At 42.0% G+C, this 14,111-nt stretch overlaps 1 protein-coding gene across 8 annotated transcripts in view; it reads right to left on the bottom strand.

Annotated features, from left to right (window-relative positions):
- The window catches only part of TRAPPC8 (trafficking protein particle complex subunit 8), a 110,396-nt gene extending 98,484 nt beyond the window's left edge, over window positions 1-11,912 (bottom strand). For all 8 annotated transcript variants that reach the window (XM_067546117.1, XM_067546133.1, XM_067546125.1 and 5 more), the window contains exon 1: window positions 11,554-11,912. In XM_067546117.1, the coding sequence (XP_067402218.1) occupies window positions 11,554-11,710 (157 nt within the window). In that variant the 5' untranslated portion in view covers window positions 11,711-11,912. The remainder of the gene's footprint in view (window positions 1-11,553) is intronic.
- Window positions 11,913-14,111: the final 2,199 nt, after the last annotated feature.

The raw sequence follows: 14,111 nt of genomic DNA, 5'->3' as shown, positions 1-14,111 counted from the left end.
ATATTAGAGACACAAGGAGAGGGTGAGGTAATATCTTTTCTTGGACCAACTTCTGTTGGAGAGAGAGACAAGCTTTTGAGCCACACAGAACTGTTATTCAGGTCTATGATACTGTGACTCTGGGATTACCTTTCCCGATTTGAAGAGATCAAAAGCTTGTCTCTCTCACCAACAGAAGTTGGTCCAAGAAAAGGTATTTCCTCAACCACCTTATGTTGCCTCTGTTTTGTAAAGATATTATTAGTGCCAGCAAAGCAACAGAATCTTTTAAAATGGAAGAAACTAACACCTCTCAACTGGTCTTAGAACCTATAATGCCATTTACCTAAATAGCATACCTGCATTTGCTTAAAAAGCAAGTCAGCATTGATCATTACCAAAACATACAAAAACATTACCAACATTTTGTAGCTGTTATCCACACATCTTTTAAAGATTCTTGAACATAAGATGAAAAATAAACAGAAAAACTATGGCATGTTTTCAGTTTATCATCTCTGGGAGATTAACAAAAAAACCACTAACATTTTTTAATAACTAGAAAATTTAATGAAAATGTGATTTTTTTTAAAAGGGAAGATTAATTTTGTTGCCACAATTATCACATTCCTTCATGTAAAACTCACTTGTTTCAAAGGATTTCCAGGGCTTGTAATGGTCCAAGGGATAAAACCCTAGATTAGGATTTTTAAAGGAAATTTTCCATGATTTTGAGCATTTGTAAAAATGTTTTGAACCTGTGCTTAAGATTTGCTACCATCACAATTCTAGCTAAATCTCAGAGCAGGGTGGATAAAAATCAATTTTTTTTTTAAATCAGATTTTTTTAATTTAAATTGAATTTTTTGGTTTTTTAAAAATCATCAATAAAATACTCAATTTCTCTCTCATTTAAAAAATAACAGTTACAATTAAATCTAATCACAAACATGCTAAACCTATGCTTACAGTCTCATAAAAATAAGTTAATGGCTCTAGTCTGTCCAGCCTAACTACCAGCTCTTGCTTCTTGAAAGTTCTGGGCTTTCAGTTTCTGTTTCTCAGCAAACTAAAGTCACAAGTACAAAGAAAGACACAGATTGGATAGGATTGTTGTTGGTCTGTGCTTATATGGTGGTGGCAAGGCAGAGGAGTTAGTTAAGACACTGTCTTAAAAACAGAGACAAAGGACAGAGGCAGAGTAGAAAGGAACAGTGGAGTGGACTGGAAAGAAAAAGGGAAGACATTCAGTACACACACAGCTTGCTATATTCCCCCACACTTTTGCCACAAAAAAAAGGTGTCATGGCTTCTGGGAGTAAGAGACCCTATCTGGGAATATTTTGAAGAAATTCCTACCCTGGGTAAAAAAGGAAAACATGTCAAGTGTAAGCAGTGCAAGGAGGTGGTGCAGGGCCTAGCTGCAAGAATGAAACATCATAATGAAAACTGCTTATTGGGAGAAAATGATGTGGATATGTCTTAAGAACGATGTGGACCAACGGGTTAGTAACAAATAATTCACTTTGCAATGCATCGTTCTTCAAGACTCTCTCTATGCTTTTAGTATAAGTGTGATTTAACAAGTAAATTCCCAAGCTGTTTGCTATGCTGGATGTTGCTAGAAAAAAAAGTTTAGTTTAGCTAATCCTTATGGCTTGTTTAATTAGTTAACTAGGTTTAGAATCTATCATCTAAGTATATGGTACAGAAAGCTGCAGTAAGAGAAATCCAGAGTTGCCACTGAGTATCATTTTATTTAATATTACATAATACATGCCCCTTATTTTGTAATATCATGGCCACAGACCACAATGTGATGCCATAAGTCTATTTTACTTCAGCATAACTCAGCTTTCCCAAGGGAACCCCATCCTATACCTGTTTTCTCAAAAAACAGAAGTGCCAGTGAGTTCTATGGGGCTTACTCCAAAATTAAGTGCAGTCAGTCTTAGCTTTTTTGGTAATTTGGAATCGGATCTGCATCCTTGCTGAAAAAAATGTAAATGATTAACTGAATAATAGAATGAGAAGAACAACTATTCAAAATCATTTTTGAATTTTGTTTCAGGATCCCATTGAAGCATAGAGAATGACTGTGACTGTCTTGTCTATCTGCAACAACTTCAGAGTCATCCGTTGGTACTTTTAGCAGCAGTGCTGCAACTAACATCTCTCAGACAACAAAGTATCAGTAGCAAGCAAAAGGTTTCAATCATCCAGTAAAACCACCACCATGGACGGGTTTGTAGTAAAGACCAGAAAATACCAACAAGAAAACAGATGAAACGATTGCTCGGTTCATTTATGCCACAAATTCTCCTTTCGCATTGTTAACCATAAACACTTCATTGACATGGTTGAGTCCTTACAACCAGGCTACACTCCACCTGGTAGAGCAGACATTGATGGAAGGCTGCTAGATACAATGTATGAGAAGGAACTTGAACAGTGTGCAAGAAATACTGAGGGCAAATTTGCCAGTTTAAGCCTTGATGGGTAGAGCAATGTACACAATGATCCAGTAATGTGTGTCTGTGTTACAACAGAAGATGGGATTGCATATCTTTCAGAAACAATAAACATCGGGAAATGCCTACACAACAGAATATTTAAAAGAAGTGGCAGTGAAAGCTGCAATAAACTGTGAACAAAAATTCAACTGTCACATGCGCAGTTTTGTCACAGAATGCATCAAACATGGCAAAGATGAAAAGATACTTAGACGAAACAGAAGGACGCTCCTTAATAACATATGGCTGCAGTGCCCATTTAATACATCTTTTAACCAAAGACTTAAGTACGTCTTCTCCAGGAATAAAAGAAAATGCTGTTGAAGTCGCAAAATACTTCCGTAACAACAATTTTACTCCAGCTTCATTGAAGAGAGCAGGAGGATCGAAACTAATTCTCCCTCAAGATGTTCGATGGAATTCTGTGGTTGATTGTTTTGAACAATTTATTAAAAACTGGCCTATTCTCATAAAACTTTGTGAAGAAAACCCTGATAAAATAGATGGAAGTATCTCATCCAAAGTATCTAACATTGGATTAAAGAGGAAAGTAGAGGAGATGCTCACTATACTGAAGCCTATATCCATACCCTTAAACTTCAGAGAAATTGTTGCTGCATTGCTGATGCTGTCGAAATTTGGAAGGCACTTCAAGAGCCATTGAAGAAAGAAATACCTCACCAGAAAGTTAAACTTCAGGCAACAAAGAAGCAAATGGATCAAGCACTAACTCCACCTCATTTTCTTGCGAACATTCTCGTCCCTAGATATAAAGGTAGATGCTTAACTTCTGAAAAAGATGCCCATGCCATGGCATTGGCATCTCAAAATCACTCCTCAGTTATGTCAGTCATAATACATGTCAGGGCTGGAGCAGAATCATTCAAACAGTACATCTCTACTGATGATGTTTTGAACAAAGTCACTCCCCTGAGTTGGTGAAAATCATTAGCCAGGCAACTGGAAACAGAGTTCCTTCAGTTGCTAAGCCAACTTTTCACAGCAGTAGCTTCCTCTGCAGGCACAGAGAGAATATTTTCATTGTTTGGTATTATTCACTCAAAGCTAAATAATCGACTGGGAGTTGAAAAAGCAGGAAAACTCGTATTTCTGTTTCAGTCTATGAATAAAGATGATAGTGGGAGTGGGGAAGATGAGAGCTAGTTGTAGAAGTTTTAAGGACAGCGTACGTTTAGTGTTGTAATGACTTGTCTGTTAGAGTTAATAAAATCTGAAAATTAAAAAAAAAAGTTTAAGGACAGCCGTCAGTCAGCAACTCAGGAGACTGCTGCAATCGCAAATATGAAACATTTATGTAATATTTAAGATTTAGTTTAATAAAATATAATTGCTATTGTGTTTGTGTGTGTGATTTAGTTCTTACCATTCCTAATGTACTGCTGCTGCATCTGCAGCTTGACACAGGTAATGAGTAACATGTACTATTTCCTAAATTAATAAAAATGAGGTTATCTAAAAAATTACAGAAAGTATACCCTCCTAGATGTTGTAAAATGCTGTATTGAGTTGTAAATTAACACGTTTTAGTGATCAGATTTGCACCACTGTTTAAGAAATACGTGAAAGAACTATCAGTGGGAAACTTGACTTAAATCAATGATTTTCTCTTCGTGATTTAAATCGCCTTGATTTAAATCAATCCACGCTGTGTCTCAGGGCCTATTTTCTTTTATATAAACCGTAAGGCTTGAGGTTGTTTTCAGCTAACAAGTTGTAGGTCGAAACTTATTTAAATGGCTAACAAGCATGCCTGATCCTCAAGGACAATGGCTAGTGTAAGCATCCGATGGCTCAGGAAGCCAGATGTCCTCTTAGTGATTCTAATTCCAATGAGAACAGCACGTTTGCTTTTAGAATTTCTGTCTCACCTGCCACCTATCTGTAAGGAACCCCCCCTTCCTCCACCCTACCCCCGCCCCGAGTGTAGCCCTAGGATCCTTGATGTAAGTAGAGTGATTAAAGCGTCTCTGCATGTATGTAATGACCATTATCACTGTTGTTCTCTCCAGATGGGAGGGTATCTGTATTTGTAAGTGAATAGATAAAGAATTTAAAAATGTACTGTGTAATCGATAAGAAAGCGTATATAATTGACCATTGTAACACCATGAAGTTGAAGCTGATTTATCAAACTTCCCGGTATCGTAAATAAACCTTTTCAGTATTGTCTGTGCTGTCTGATTCTTGGAGAAAGAAGCCTTCGTGCTTTACAAACCCATAACAGGACTTGTTAATTATAGACAAAAATCCATGCTACAAAATCATCATACATTAAAAACTGACTATATGTACACATTTTAAAGATTTCACATCAGAGTAGTTAATCCGTGGCAATTGGTGAACTGGGGTGCAAGAGTCCAGAATAAGGACAGTACAAGACAAAGTAAAACTAAATGAGCAGTGTCATTTCTTCGTAAAAAAAGTTATTTGTATTGCAGTAAGCACCTCAACAACCAAGAACCTCTATCAATGATTGGCCCTCACTGTGAAAGAACTTTATACACCTACAAAGAGACAGCCCTTGTGACAAAATACAAGTAACTCAAAATAACAGAACTGAGACATTTAAGATTCCCTTTTAGATTTCCCCCTCTAATTTGGAAGTTTAAAACTATCAAACATATAAGACTTATTCTGCATATTTTTATCTTACTATATACATAAAGCCGCACTTCTACAAAAGGAATTATTTGCATTATGGTAGCACCTACAGGCACCAGTCATGGATCAGGGTCCCACTGTGGTAGGCACAATACAAACAGAGAACACGGGGCGCTACCTGGTTCCCAAGAGTTTACAATTTAAGATGTTGCTATTCTAGGTGACTCTTTGGTTATTGGGCAATAAGACAAAATAAAAGGTCAATTAAAACTTCTGCTCAGTATGTAGCAGTGGTCAAAAAACCCACAAATTGGGCAGATGGCATGAAATAGTTAATGACTAACATGCATTGATTAATTCTTGAAATACTATATTCAGCTCTGATTACTCTTGCTCAAAAAGATACAGCAGAAATCACAGATTCATAGACAGGCACCAACAGCAATCAGAGGCATGAAAAAGATTCGAAATGAATAGTGAAGAAACCACAGCTGTTCTGTGAGTAAATAATTATGAGAGGACGTGACAGAGGTATACAAAATATTGAATTGGATACTGAAAATAATTAAAGAACTTCTTTAATTATTTACTCTTTTCCATGATAAAAGGGGATATATGATCAAATTCAAAGGTGATGAATTTAAACCTGATTAAAGGACACCTTTTTTAAGACAATAATTAATTAACTTGTGTTCATGAGTTCCACAAATTATCACTGAAATCAAGATTTTGCAAGATTCAAAAGAAGAATAGAAATGTATATAAACAAGAGTATAAGTTACATAGAATGCAAAAAGTTAAGGAATTAAATCTTCCTGCTTCTGACAAGTCCTAATCTGATGGACATTGGAAGAAACTTCCCCTTTAGCAAGGTTATTCCCTAGTTGTTCACTACAAATTTTCCTGCACCTTTCTATTAGGCATCTAGTACCGGCTGACATCCGAAACAGAACATGGCAGTAGATGAACCACTGATATGGTGCAGTATGGCAATTCACATCTTCCTATTATATAAGGGCTTGTCCATAGGGGAAAGTTATTGCAATATAGACTATAGTGTGACTTCAAAGTACAACAGGTATTCACATTAGCTCTGCAAGTTGACACTCTTACTCCACACTACGAGTGCCTTTGTGTGATTTTAAACTAAACTGCACAAAGGCACTCTTCGTTCAGAAGACTGTCCACACAGGTAGCTATTGAGGAACAGCTGTTGTGGGCTATTTCCCCATGTAGACAAGCCCTTGTAAGTAGGAATACACTTTTTCAGTAAATAAATTAATCTTAAATTGATGCAGCCAATTTGTAGCTCAATTCATTTCAACTGCCAGTAAGGGTGTATCTACATTGTAGCTGGACACAAGCCTCCCAGCACGGGTAGACGGGCACATGGGTGCTAAAACTAGCAGTATGGACACTGAGGCAATGGCTCAGGATAGCCACCTGAGCTAGGACTGAGGGGGTGGCATAGCTATGCCATAGCATAGACAGGGGTGGCATAGCTATGCCATAACATAGATGCAGTCTACATTAACAGGAGTTTTTCCCATTGGTAGGAATGTCACCTCCCTGAACAAAGTTAGCTATGTTGACAGAAGCCCTCTTCCACTAACATAGATGCATCTACATTGGACATAGTTATGTTGACAAAACCCCTATCGGGGATGTGGCTTTTTCACACCCCTGGTTGACATAGCTATACAAATGTAACTTTTAATTGTAGATCAGGGCTAAGATGCTATAGAATTCAGTATTTTTGTCACAGCACTCACTATTTGGCCACAGCTAAGTACCTGAAATCACATTTTCTGCTCCCTGCTTTGCAGTGACTTGTGTGCAGCTGCATCTTGCTCTCCAGTTTTCCCCACAAGAGAAGGTTAACTACAACGCATACTCCCTGTATTTTCCATGCAGCTAGACAGGAATCAAATTTGCAGCCAGAGTGTGTGCAGTCTGCTGAATTGGGATACCTGAAAAACAGTACAGCACCCAAAACCCAGAGAGCCACACCATTGAAAATGGCTAAAAGCTCCTCACTTCCCTCACACACATTGTCCAGGCTGCCTGGTTCAGTATGTCCAATGGAGCGGAGGTGCCTAGACAAAACTAGAAAAAAAATTCATCCTCAAAGGTCATGAACTATGACCCATAGTTGTATGTGTTTGAACAGAGGAATGAAGGGTATTTCATATGGATAAAATAAATTAACATTACTTTAGAATTCATTCTCACAGTGTCATGGAGTAAATAGGGCTGTTTATAGAGACATCAACAAAAGTAGTAGGAAGTGACTGAAGTCACAAACACAGCATCTTTACATCACTGACTATAGAGTAAGTTAATAGCTGTAGAATTTAGAAAAATTTACAACTGGGTATTTAATATCCAATATTTAGGTACTAGAGTAGAACAAATCATGTCAAACCAGCATAGCTTCCTTCTTTGACTAGCCTACTGGATGAGGGGAACCAGTAGACGGGATATATCTTGATTTTAGTAAGGTTTTTGACACAAGCCTACATGACATTCTCATAAGCAAACTATGGAAATGTGATCTAGAATAAATTATGATAAAGTGGATGCATAACTGGTTGAAAGTCTGTACTCAAAGAGTAACTATCAATGGTTCACTGTCAAACTGGAAGGACATATCTAGTAGGGTCCTGCAGGGGTCTGTCCTGAGTCCACTGTTATTCAACAATTTCATCAATGACTTGAATAATGGAGTGGAGAGTACGCTTATAAAATTTGCAGATGATACCAAGTTGGGTGGTACTTGAGGAAAACAGGATTAGGATTCAAAATGACTGACAAATTGGAAAACTGGTCTGAAATCAAACAGATGAAATTCAATAAAACAACTACAAAGTACTACACTTATGAAGTAAAAATCAAATGCACAAATACAAAATGGGGAATAGCTGGCTAGGCAGAATACTACTGCTGGAAAAGATCTGGGGCTATAGCGGGTTTCAAATTGAATATGAGCCAACATGTGATGCTGTTGTCAAAAAGGTTAATATTCTGGGCTGTATTAACAAGATTGTCATATGTAAAATACAAGAGGTAATTGTCCTACTCAGCACAGGTGAAGCCTCAGCTGTCCAGTTTTGTGCTCCAAGCCTTAAGAAAGATAGGCAAACTGGAGAAAGTCTAAAAGACAACAAAAATGATAAAAATTTAGAAAAAGTTTCCTGACCTATGAGAAAAGGTTAAAAAACTAGGAGAGTTTAGTCTTGAGAAAAGACAACTAAGGGGAAACACGATAACAGTCTTCAACCATGGCTCAGTCCACACTCAGAGCTGGGAGTGTGATTCCCAGCTCAACTAAATATACTAACTCTAATCGATCTAGTGTGCTAAGAACTGTAGTGTAGCCACTGTAGCATGGGCAGCAGCGAGCAATAGCACAAGGTAGTCACCCTGAGTACTTGTGGGTACAAACCTGGGGGGCAGCTAGCTCTCACTGCTGCTCACCATTGCCCATGCTACCTCGGCTATGCTACTATTTTTAGCACGATAGCTCAATGAGACCTAGCATGAGCTTAAGAATCTACCTGAGCTAGGAATCACTGCCCCAGCTCCAAGAGGAGATGTAGCCTGTGTTAAGGGCTATTATAAAGAGGACAGCAATCAACTGTTCTCCACATCCACTGAAGGTAGGACAAGAAGTATCAGACTAATCTGCAGCAAGGGACACTTAAAAAGTTTTTCCTTCTATCTAACCTAACCATGAGGATAGTTGAGTACTGGAATAGGGTTCCCAGAGAGGTTGTGGAATCCCCATGTTAGAATGTTTAAAATAGGTTAGATTAAAGACCTACCAAGAATGGTCTAGGTTTACTTGGGCCTGCCTCAGCATGGGGAAGCTGATCAGTGGGGGTGGGGTGGGAGGACGCCTAGATCAGTGGTTCTTAAACTCTTTTAATGGAGCCCCCCAGACTTTTGTCTAACAATCGTACCCCTCCTTCCCTGAATCGCACCCCTCTTTCCCCATTCTGAAAGGGGGCCCTTTCAGAAAAAAACAGGGAGGCGCTTCCTGTGCTGCAGGCCATTTTTTTCCTGAAGGGGCAGTTCAAGGGAAGGGGGAGCTCGATTGTTAGGGGAGCGCTTCCCACGCTGCAGGTGCTAACAATCGCACCCACCCTTCCCCCGAACCCTCCCTTTCAGGAAAAAAACAGGGCTTACAGTCCAGGAAGTGTGGAGCGCAGCAGCAACAACACGAGGAGCAGCATCAATGGGGTGCAGTGACACTGGCAGCAGCGCAGGAAGCGGGGGCAGCAGTAGCGCAAGGGCAGCAGTGGCATCAGCACAGGAAGCATGCCCAGCAGTGGCAGGGGGCTGCTGCTGCAGGTGGTGGGCAGCGGTGGCTACTTCAGTCTCCAGGGAGCATGGAGCTGGACAGACTCTGTCCCCTGCTTTGTGCCTCCCCATGATCCATCTCACCTCTCCCCCCAGGGGGACCTGCCCCCCCACTTTGAGAACCACTGAACTAAATTACCTCTTAAGGTCCCTTTCAGTCCTACATTTCTATGATTCACATGCTACCCACAGGTTGCTTATACAGGAATGAAGGTTGATCTTAACAGCACCTACTTCTTTTTGGCTTTCCTAAGCAACAATCTGAGAATTCATTTAAACCTGGAAAGTGGATATGGTTTTTATTTTAATGAAAGGTTGGCAAGAATTGTATCTATAATAAAAATATTAATACATTTGGATATACAGTTTGCTCTTGAAGTATAGCACAGGAAGTATTAGTAAATTATGTGATATGTATCCGAGAGTTCTGTCATACATAATAATATCCTTTAAAAAGTTATGTCCACTAATATGCAGACCAGGATGTCTCAAACCCAAGAGCAAATAAAGTCCAGTACAATCATTTGGTTTAGAAAGATTAAATGTAGTTTACCTTGTATGAGTTTGACTTTGAATTTTGCCTATTAGCAGTTGGGGGAAATTCAAAGGATAGAGGTGAGTTGAAGGGAGCCTATGTTTGAGGAAGTTCATTTTAAACGCTGCTACTCTCTTTAAAAAAAGGGTTTACTTTTTAACCTATTACTGTTACACGACCTAAAAGGGCTATAACTAAAGGACAGTAGAAGAAAAAATATTTTGTATATTGTATTTACTATGCACATTTTGTTTGTCATTTTCACATCAACCAGATTCCTCTGTAGTTTGAGAGTTTTTCCAAATGGCAACAAAGAGAGAGGTAAAATGTTTCTGAAAGGAGAAAAATATGGCTTCAAAACCATAAAGACTGGCAGGTGAATTCAGAACAAGTGTAACACATGCATTTAAAATCATCATTTTAAATTGATTAGATTTCAAGTTGGCAATATCCACTGACACTCTTTATAAAGTAACTCAGATGCAATCCCTGTAGTATTTTGGGGAACTTGACTTGCTTGAACTTCTGTAATTGTTTTCCACTGTAAGAAACTGACATAAAATTCAGTTTCACTTATGCTGCTCAGAAAACAAATCAATATTAAGTGCTGTAGAGCTACCTGTAATTTTCGTCATGAGCTGAACTTCAAAAAGACACTCAATTTAAAAATTGCTATATGAATTTAACTTACTAGTGTTACCACACCTAAAATTACTATTTAAATAAGAAAAAATGCTCTGTTTCTTCTTGCATGGTTAATTTATGCATCTGACAATATTTGTGCCAAGTTAGTTTCACTGTATATCTTGTATGGTCAATACCTGTGTGGTCCTTTCACATAGCAACAAAGAAAGAGCACATTTAACAAAAAGACAGGATGGTAAACCTACACAAGGTGGCAGGGGGACTCAGGGACTGGTGAAGTACTTGAGATGTATTAACTCTTTCTGTATGCTGTCTATCTTGCCAGTGTGCCTTTAAAAAGGACCTTGCCAGAGACTAGCACACATGTACGGCAATAAGCAAAAGTCCTGGGAATAAACCTGACCAAGCGAGATTTCACTACAGCAGTATTTAAAAAACCAAACCAAAAACAAACAAAAACAACTCACGGGGAAATACTCCTTCCCCCAGGAAAGAAAGTCACTTCTAAGCTGCGTGTACCTGGCTGGGCCCGTGGAACAGCCCCACATCCACGAGCCCCCCGGCGGCTCAGACAAGACGCTGACTGGAATCGTCCCTCAACAACGAGTCTCCCCGTCCCCTGGCGTAACACGGCAGCGGGTGCAGATGACACTCGCCCCAATCTGCACCTGATCCTCGGGGACCCCTCCAGCCAAGGGGCGGGAGGAGACCTCTCCTTCCCCCAGCCCCGGCCCGGGGGCGCACGGCAGGGCGGCGAGCACCCCTCAGCCCGGCCCCACGCCAAGGTGAGGACAAGCCTCCCCCAGCCCTAGGATGGCTGCTGGTGACAGCTCCCCTGCCCCGCCCCGCCCCGCCAGCTGCCCCGTAAACAAGCCCCGGCCCGCCGCCGGCACAGACCTTCCGAGGTGAGGCGGCAGAAGGGCTTGACCAGCTCGGAGAAGCCCAGGTTGTTCTTGCGGGTGACTCTCTCCGCCTCCTCGCTGCACAGCGCGGCCACCAAAGGCACGAACGAGTCCTGGACGAACTCCTGCACCGACTGCACGCACTGGGCCATCTCCCCGCCGCAGGCCGCTCCGCAGCCGCCCGGCCTCCGCCGGCCTCCTCAGCCCCGAGCCGGCTCCCCGCGCTCCGGCCGGGACAGGGCCCCACGCAGCCCAAGCGCCACCAAATCTACCCCGCCGGCCCCTCAGCGCCCGCCTGCCGCCGCCATGTTGAGCCCGAACCCCAGACTTCTGCCCGAATCCGATGTGGGCCCCGATCCCGGCAGCCTCCGCGGCCGATCACGTGATGATCGGGTGGCAGGTAGGGGGCGGGGCCGTCAGCTGAGCGGAGCGCCGGGGGGGGCGGGGCGACGTGTGGAGGGGGCGGGAGTAGAACGGTGACGGGCCCAGAGAATTCTCTCCGTGGTAGGGCCGCCCGCGCGTCACAGTCAAACGGCCGCGCGCGCGCGCTGGGTGCGGTGGTTGTTCCCAGGACCCTCCCGGAGCCGGCGGCGCGCGCCTCCGCTGTCCGCTCCGCTCGCGCCTCTGGGTCACCGTGGCCGTAGCAGGGACAGGGCGGGCTCTTTCACTTCCCATCCCCGGCCCCGTCCGCCCCGGCGGGCGCGTAACCGCCTTATACAGCGCCCGGCCCTGGGGGCACCGTGCCCAGCCCCCCACCCCGCCAATGCCGGATGCCCTGTGCCCACGCCATATCCTCCTCCGCCCCCCAACCCGCCGGGGGCCACCGTCCTCAGCCAAGTGCCCGTCCTCAATGTGCCTGGGAGCATCGTGACCAGCCAAATGCCCCGCCCCCGACCTGCTGGGGGGGAGACGATGCACCGCCCCCAACCTGCTGGGGGGATGCCATGCCCAACCCAACCGGGGGATGCTGTGCCCAGCAAAATGCCAGCCACCTAACCAAATGCCAGCCTCCCAACCGCAAGGGGGACCAGGGCCAGCCAAGTACCTTCCCTCAACTTGCCTGGGAGCATCATGCACAGCCCCAATCTGCTGGGGGCCACCACAGTCAGCCAAAGGCACAGCAGCTGCCCCCAACCACCCAGGGGGCACAGCGCTCAGCCAAATGCACTGACCCCGGCTCCCAGTGTTCAGCCAAACACCCAATTGTGTACAGTTCCTGTGCTAAGGAACATAATTCCTCAGAAGCATAAAACTCCAACATGATTCATGCCAAGCATTGCACTGCACCGCACCAAGGGGACAGCGCCTACCAAACCAGGAAATCCCAGAGTATGTGGCTTTAAGGGGGCACCAAACTGAACAAGCTGACTGTCTCCAGAGAGCACAATGCAAAACTAAACTATGCGACCCACAGAGCTGACAGCAGAGTTAGTGAAATTTTTCAGCTAATACTTTTTTGGCAAGTAATGTACATTCGATGACATTGAAACATTTTGCAAATTTGTATCAGTTTAGAAAATCTAAACATTTTGATTTTTTGTTTCAAAATTTTATTTTTTTTTAAATAAAAATGTTTTTAAATGGTCAACATCTAAATAAAATATTTCAGTTTTGTCTAAACAAAACTTCTGTCAACCTGAATTTTTTTTTTAACTTTTTCAATTTGCAAAAAAAAAAAAAATTTTTTTTAAATAGTTTTCTGTTTGACCTGAGTTGCCAAAGAGCCTAAACTTCTGTTTCTCACTTGGCTTTATTAGCAGCCTCAGAAACAAAGACTCCCAGAGGAAAGCGGTTTTCTCTTGTGAGGAAAGACTTGGAAAGGTGTACCCCAGGCCAGCTCTCATGATTTTATTGCAAGTCACATGATAATTAGTGTTTTTCATAAAGCCCCAGCTACTGGAGTCATGTTACATCAGACTCACCAATTAATAAAAAATAAGGGCTTGTTTACATGTAGAGTTATTCAGGAATTAGCTATTCCTGAATGACCATGTGTGAACACTTATTTTGGAACAAGTGCTTTGTTCCTGTTTAGCTTAATACATTGTGAAGTTTCCAGTTCTCATGGTTGCTCAGAAAAACAGACAAACATGACCCAAGTGCATCCTGAGGCTCAAACACCAAAAGGCACATAAAAAGAATCAAGAATGTATTACTTTTTTTTTTAAATCTCATGATTTTTAATTTTATATCATTACTTTTTTTGGCCTGGCTCATGATTTTTTAGCGCCACATATGAAACTCATAGGTCTCACAGAGCAACTAGGAGTTGGGAAAGTATTGTTGGCCTCTTCCATTTGATCATGTTAGCCTTCCCTTTATCCTAGTCTTAATGGCTTGGAGGATGGGATTGGACTGCAGTCACTTTCACTTATCCAAGTCAGCAAAGTATTATATTTAACTTTAGGCACATCCATGTTTAAATCCCATTGACTTCAGTGGGATTTAAGTACTTAAATGCTTTGTTGAACAGGGATGGACATAAGCACGTGCTTGAATGCTTTGCTGAATTTGGGGCCGTAGAAAATTATCAGGTATTAGAACAAGACCTTG

This window comes from Emydura macquarii, unplaced genomic scaffold, assembly GCF_026122565.2.
Source record: "Emydura macquarii macquarii isolate MOO-44397 ecotype Brisbane River unplaced genomic scaffold, CSIRO-AGI_Emac_v2 contig_212, whole genome shotgun sequence".
NCBI lineage: Eukaryota > Metazoa > Chordata > Testudines > Chelidae > Emydura > Emydura macquarii.
Note: the sequence above shows the minus strand (reverse complement) of the source record. Positions and strands in the feature narration are given on the sequence as shown.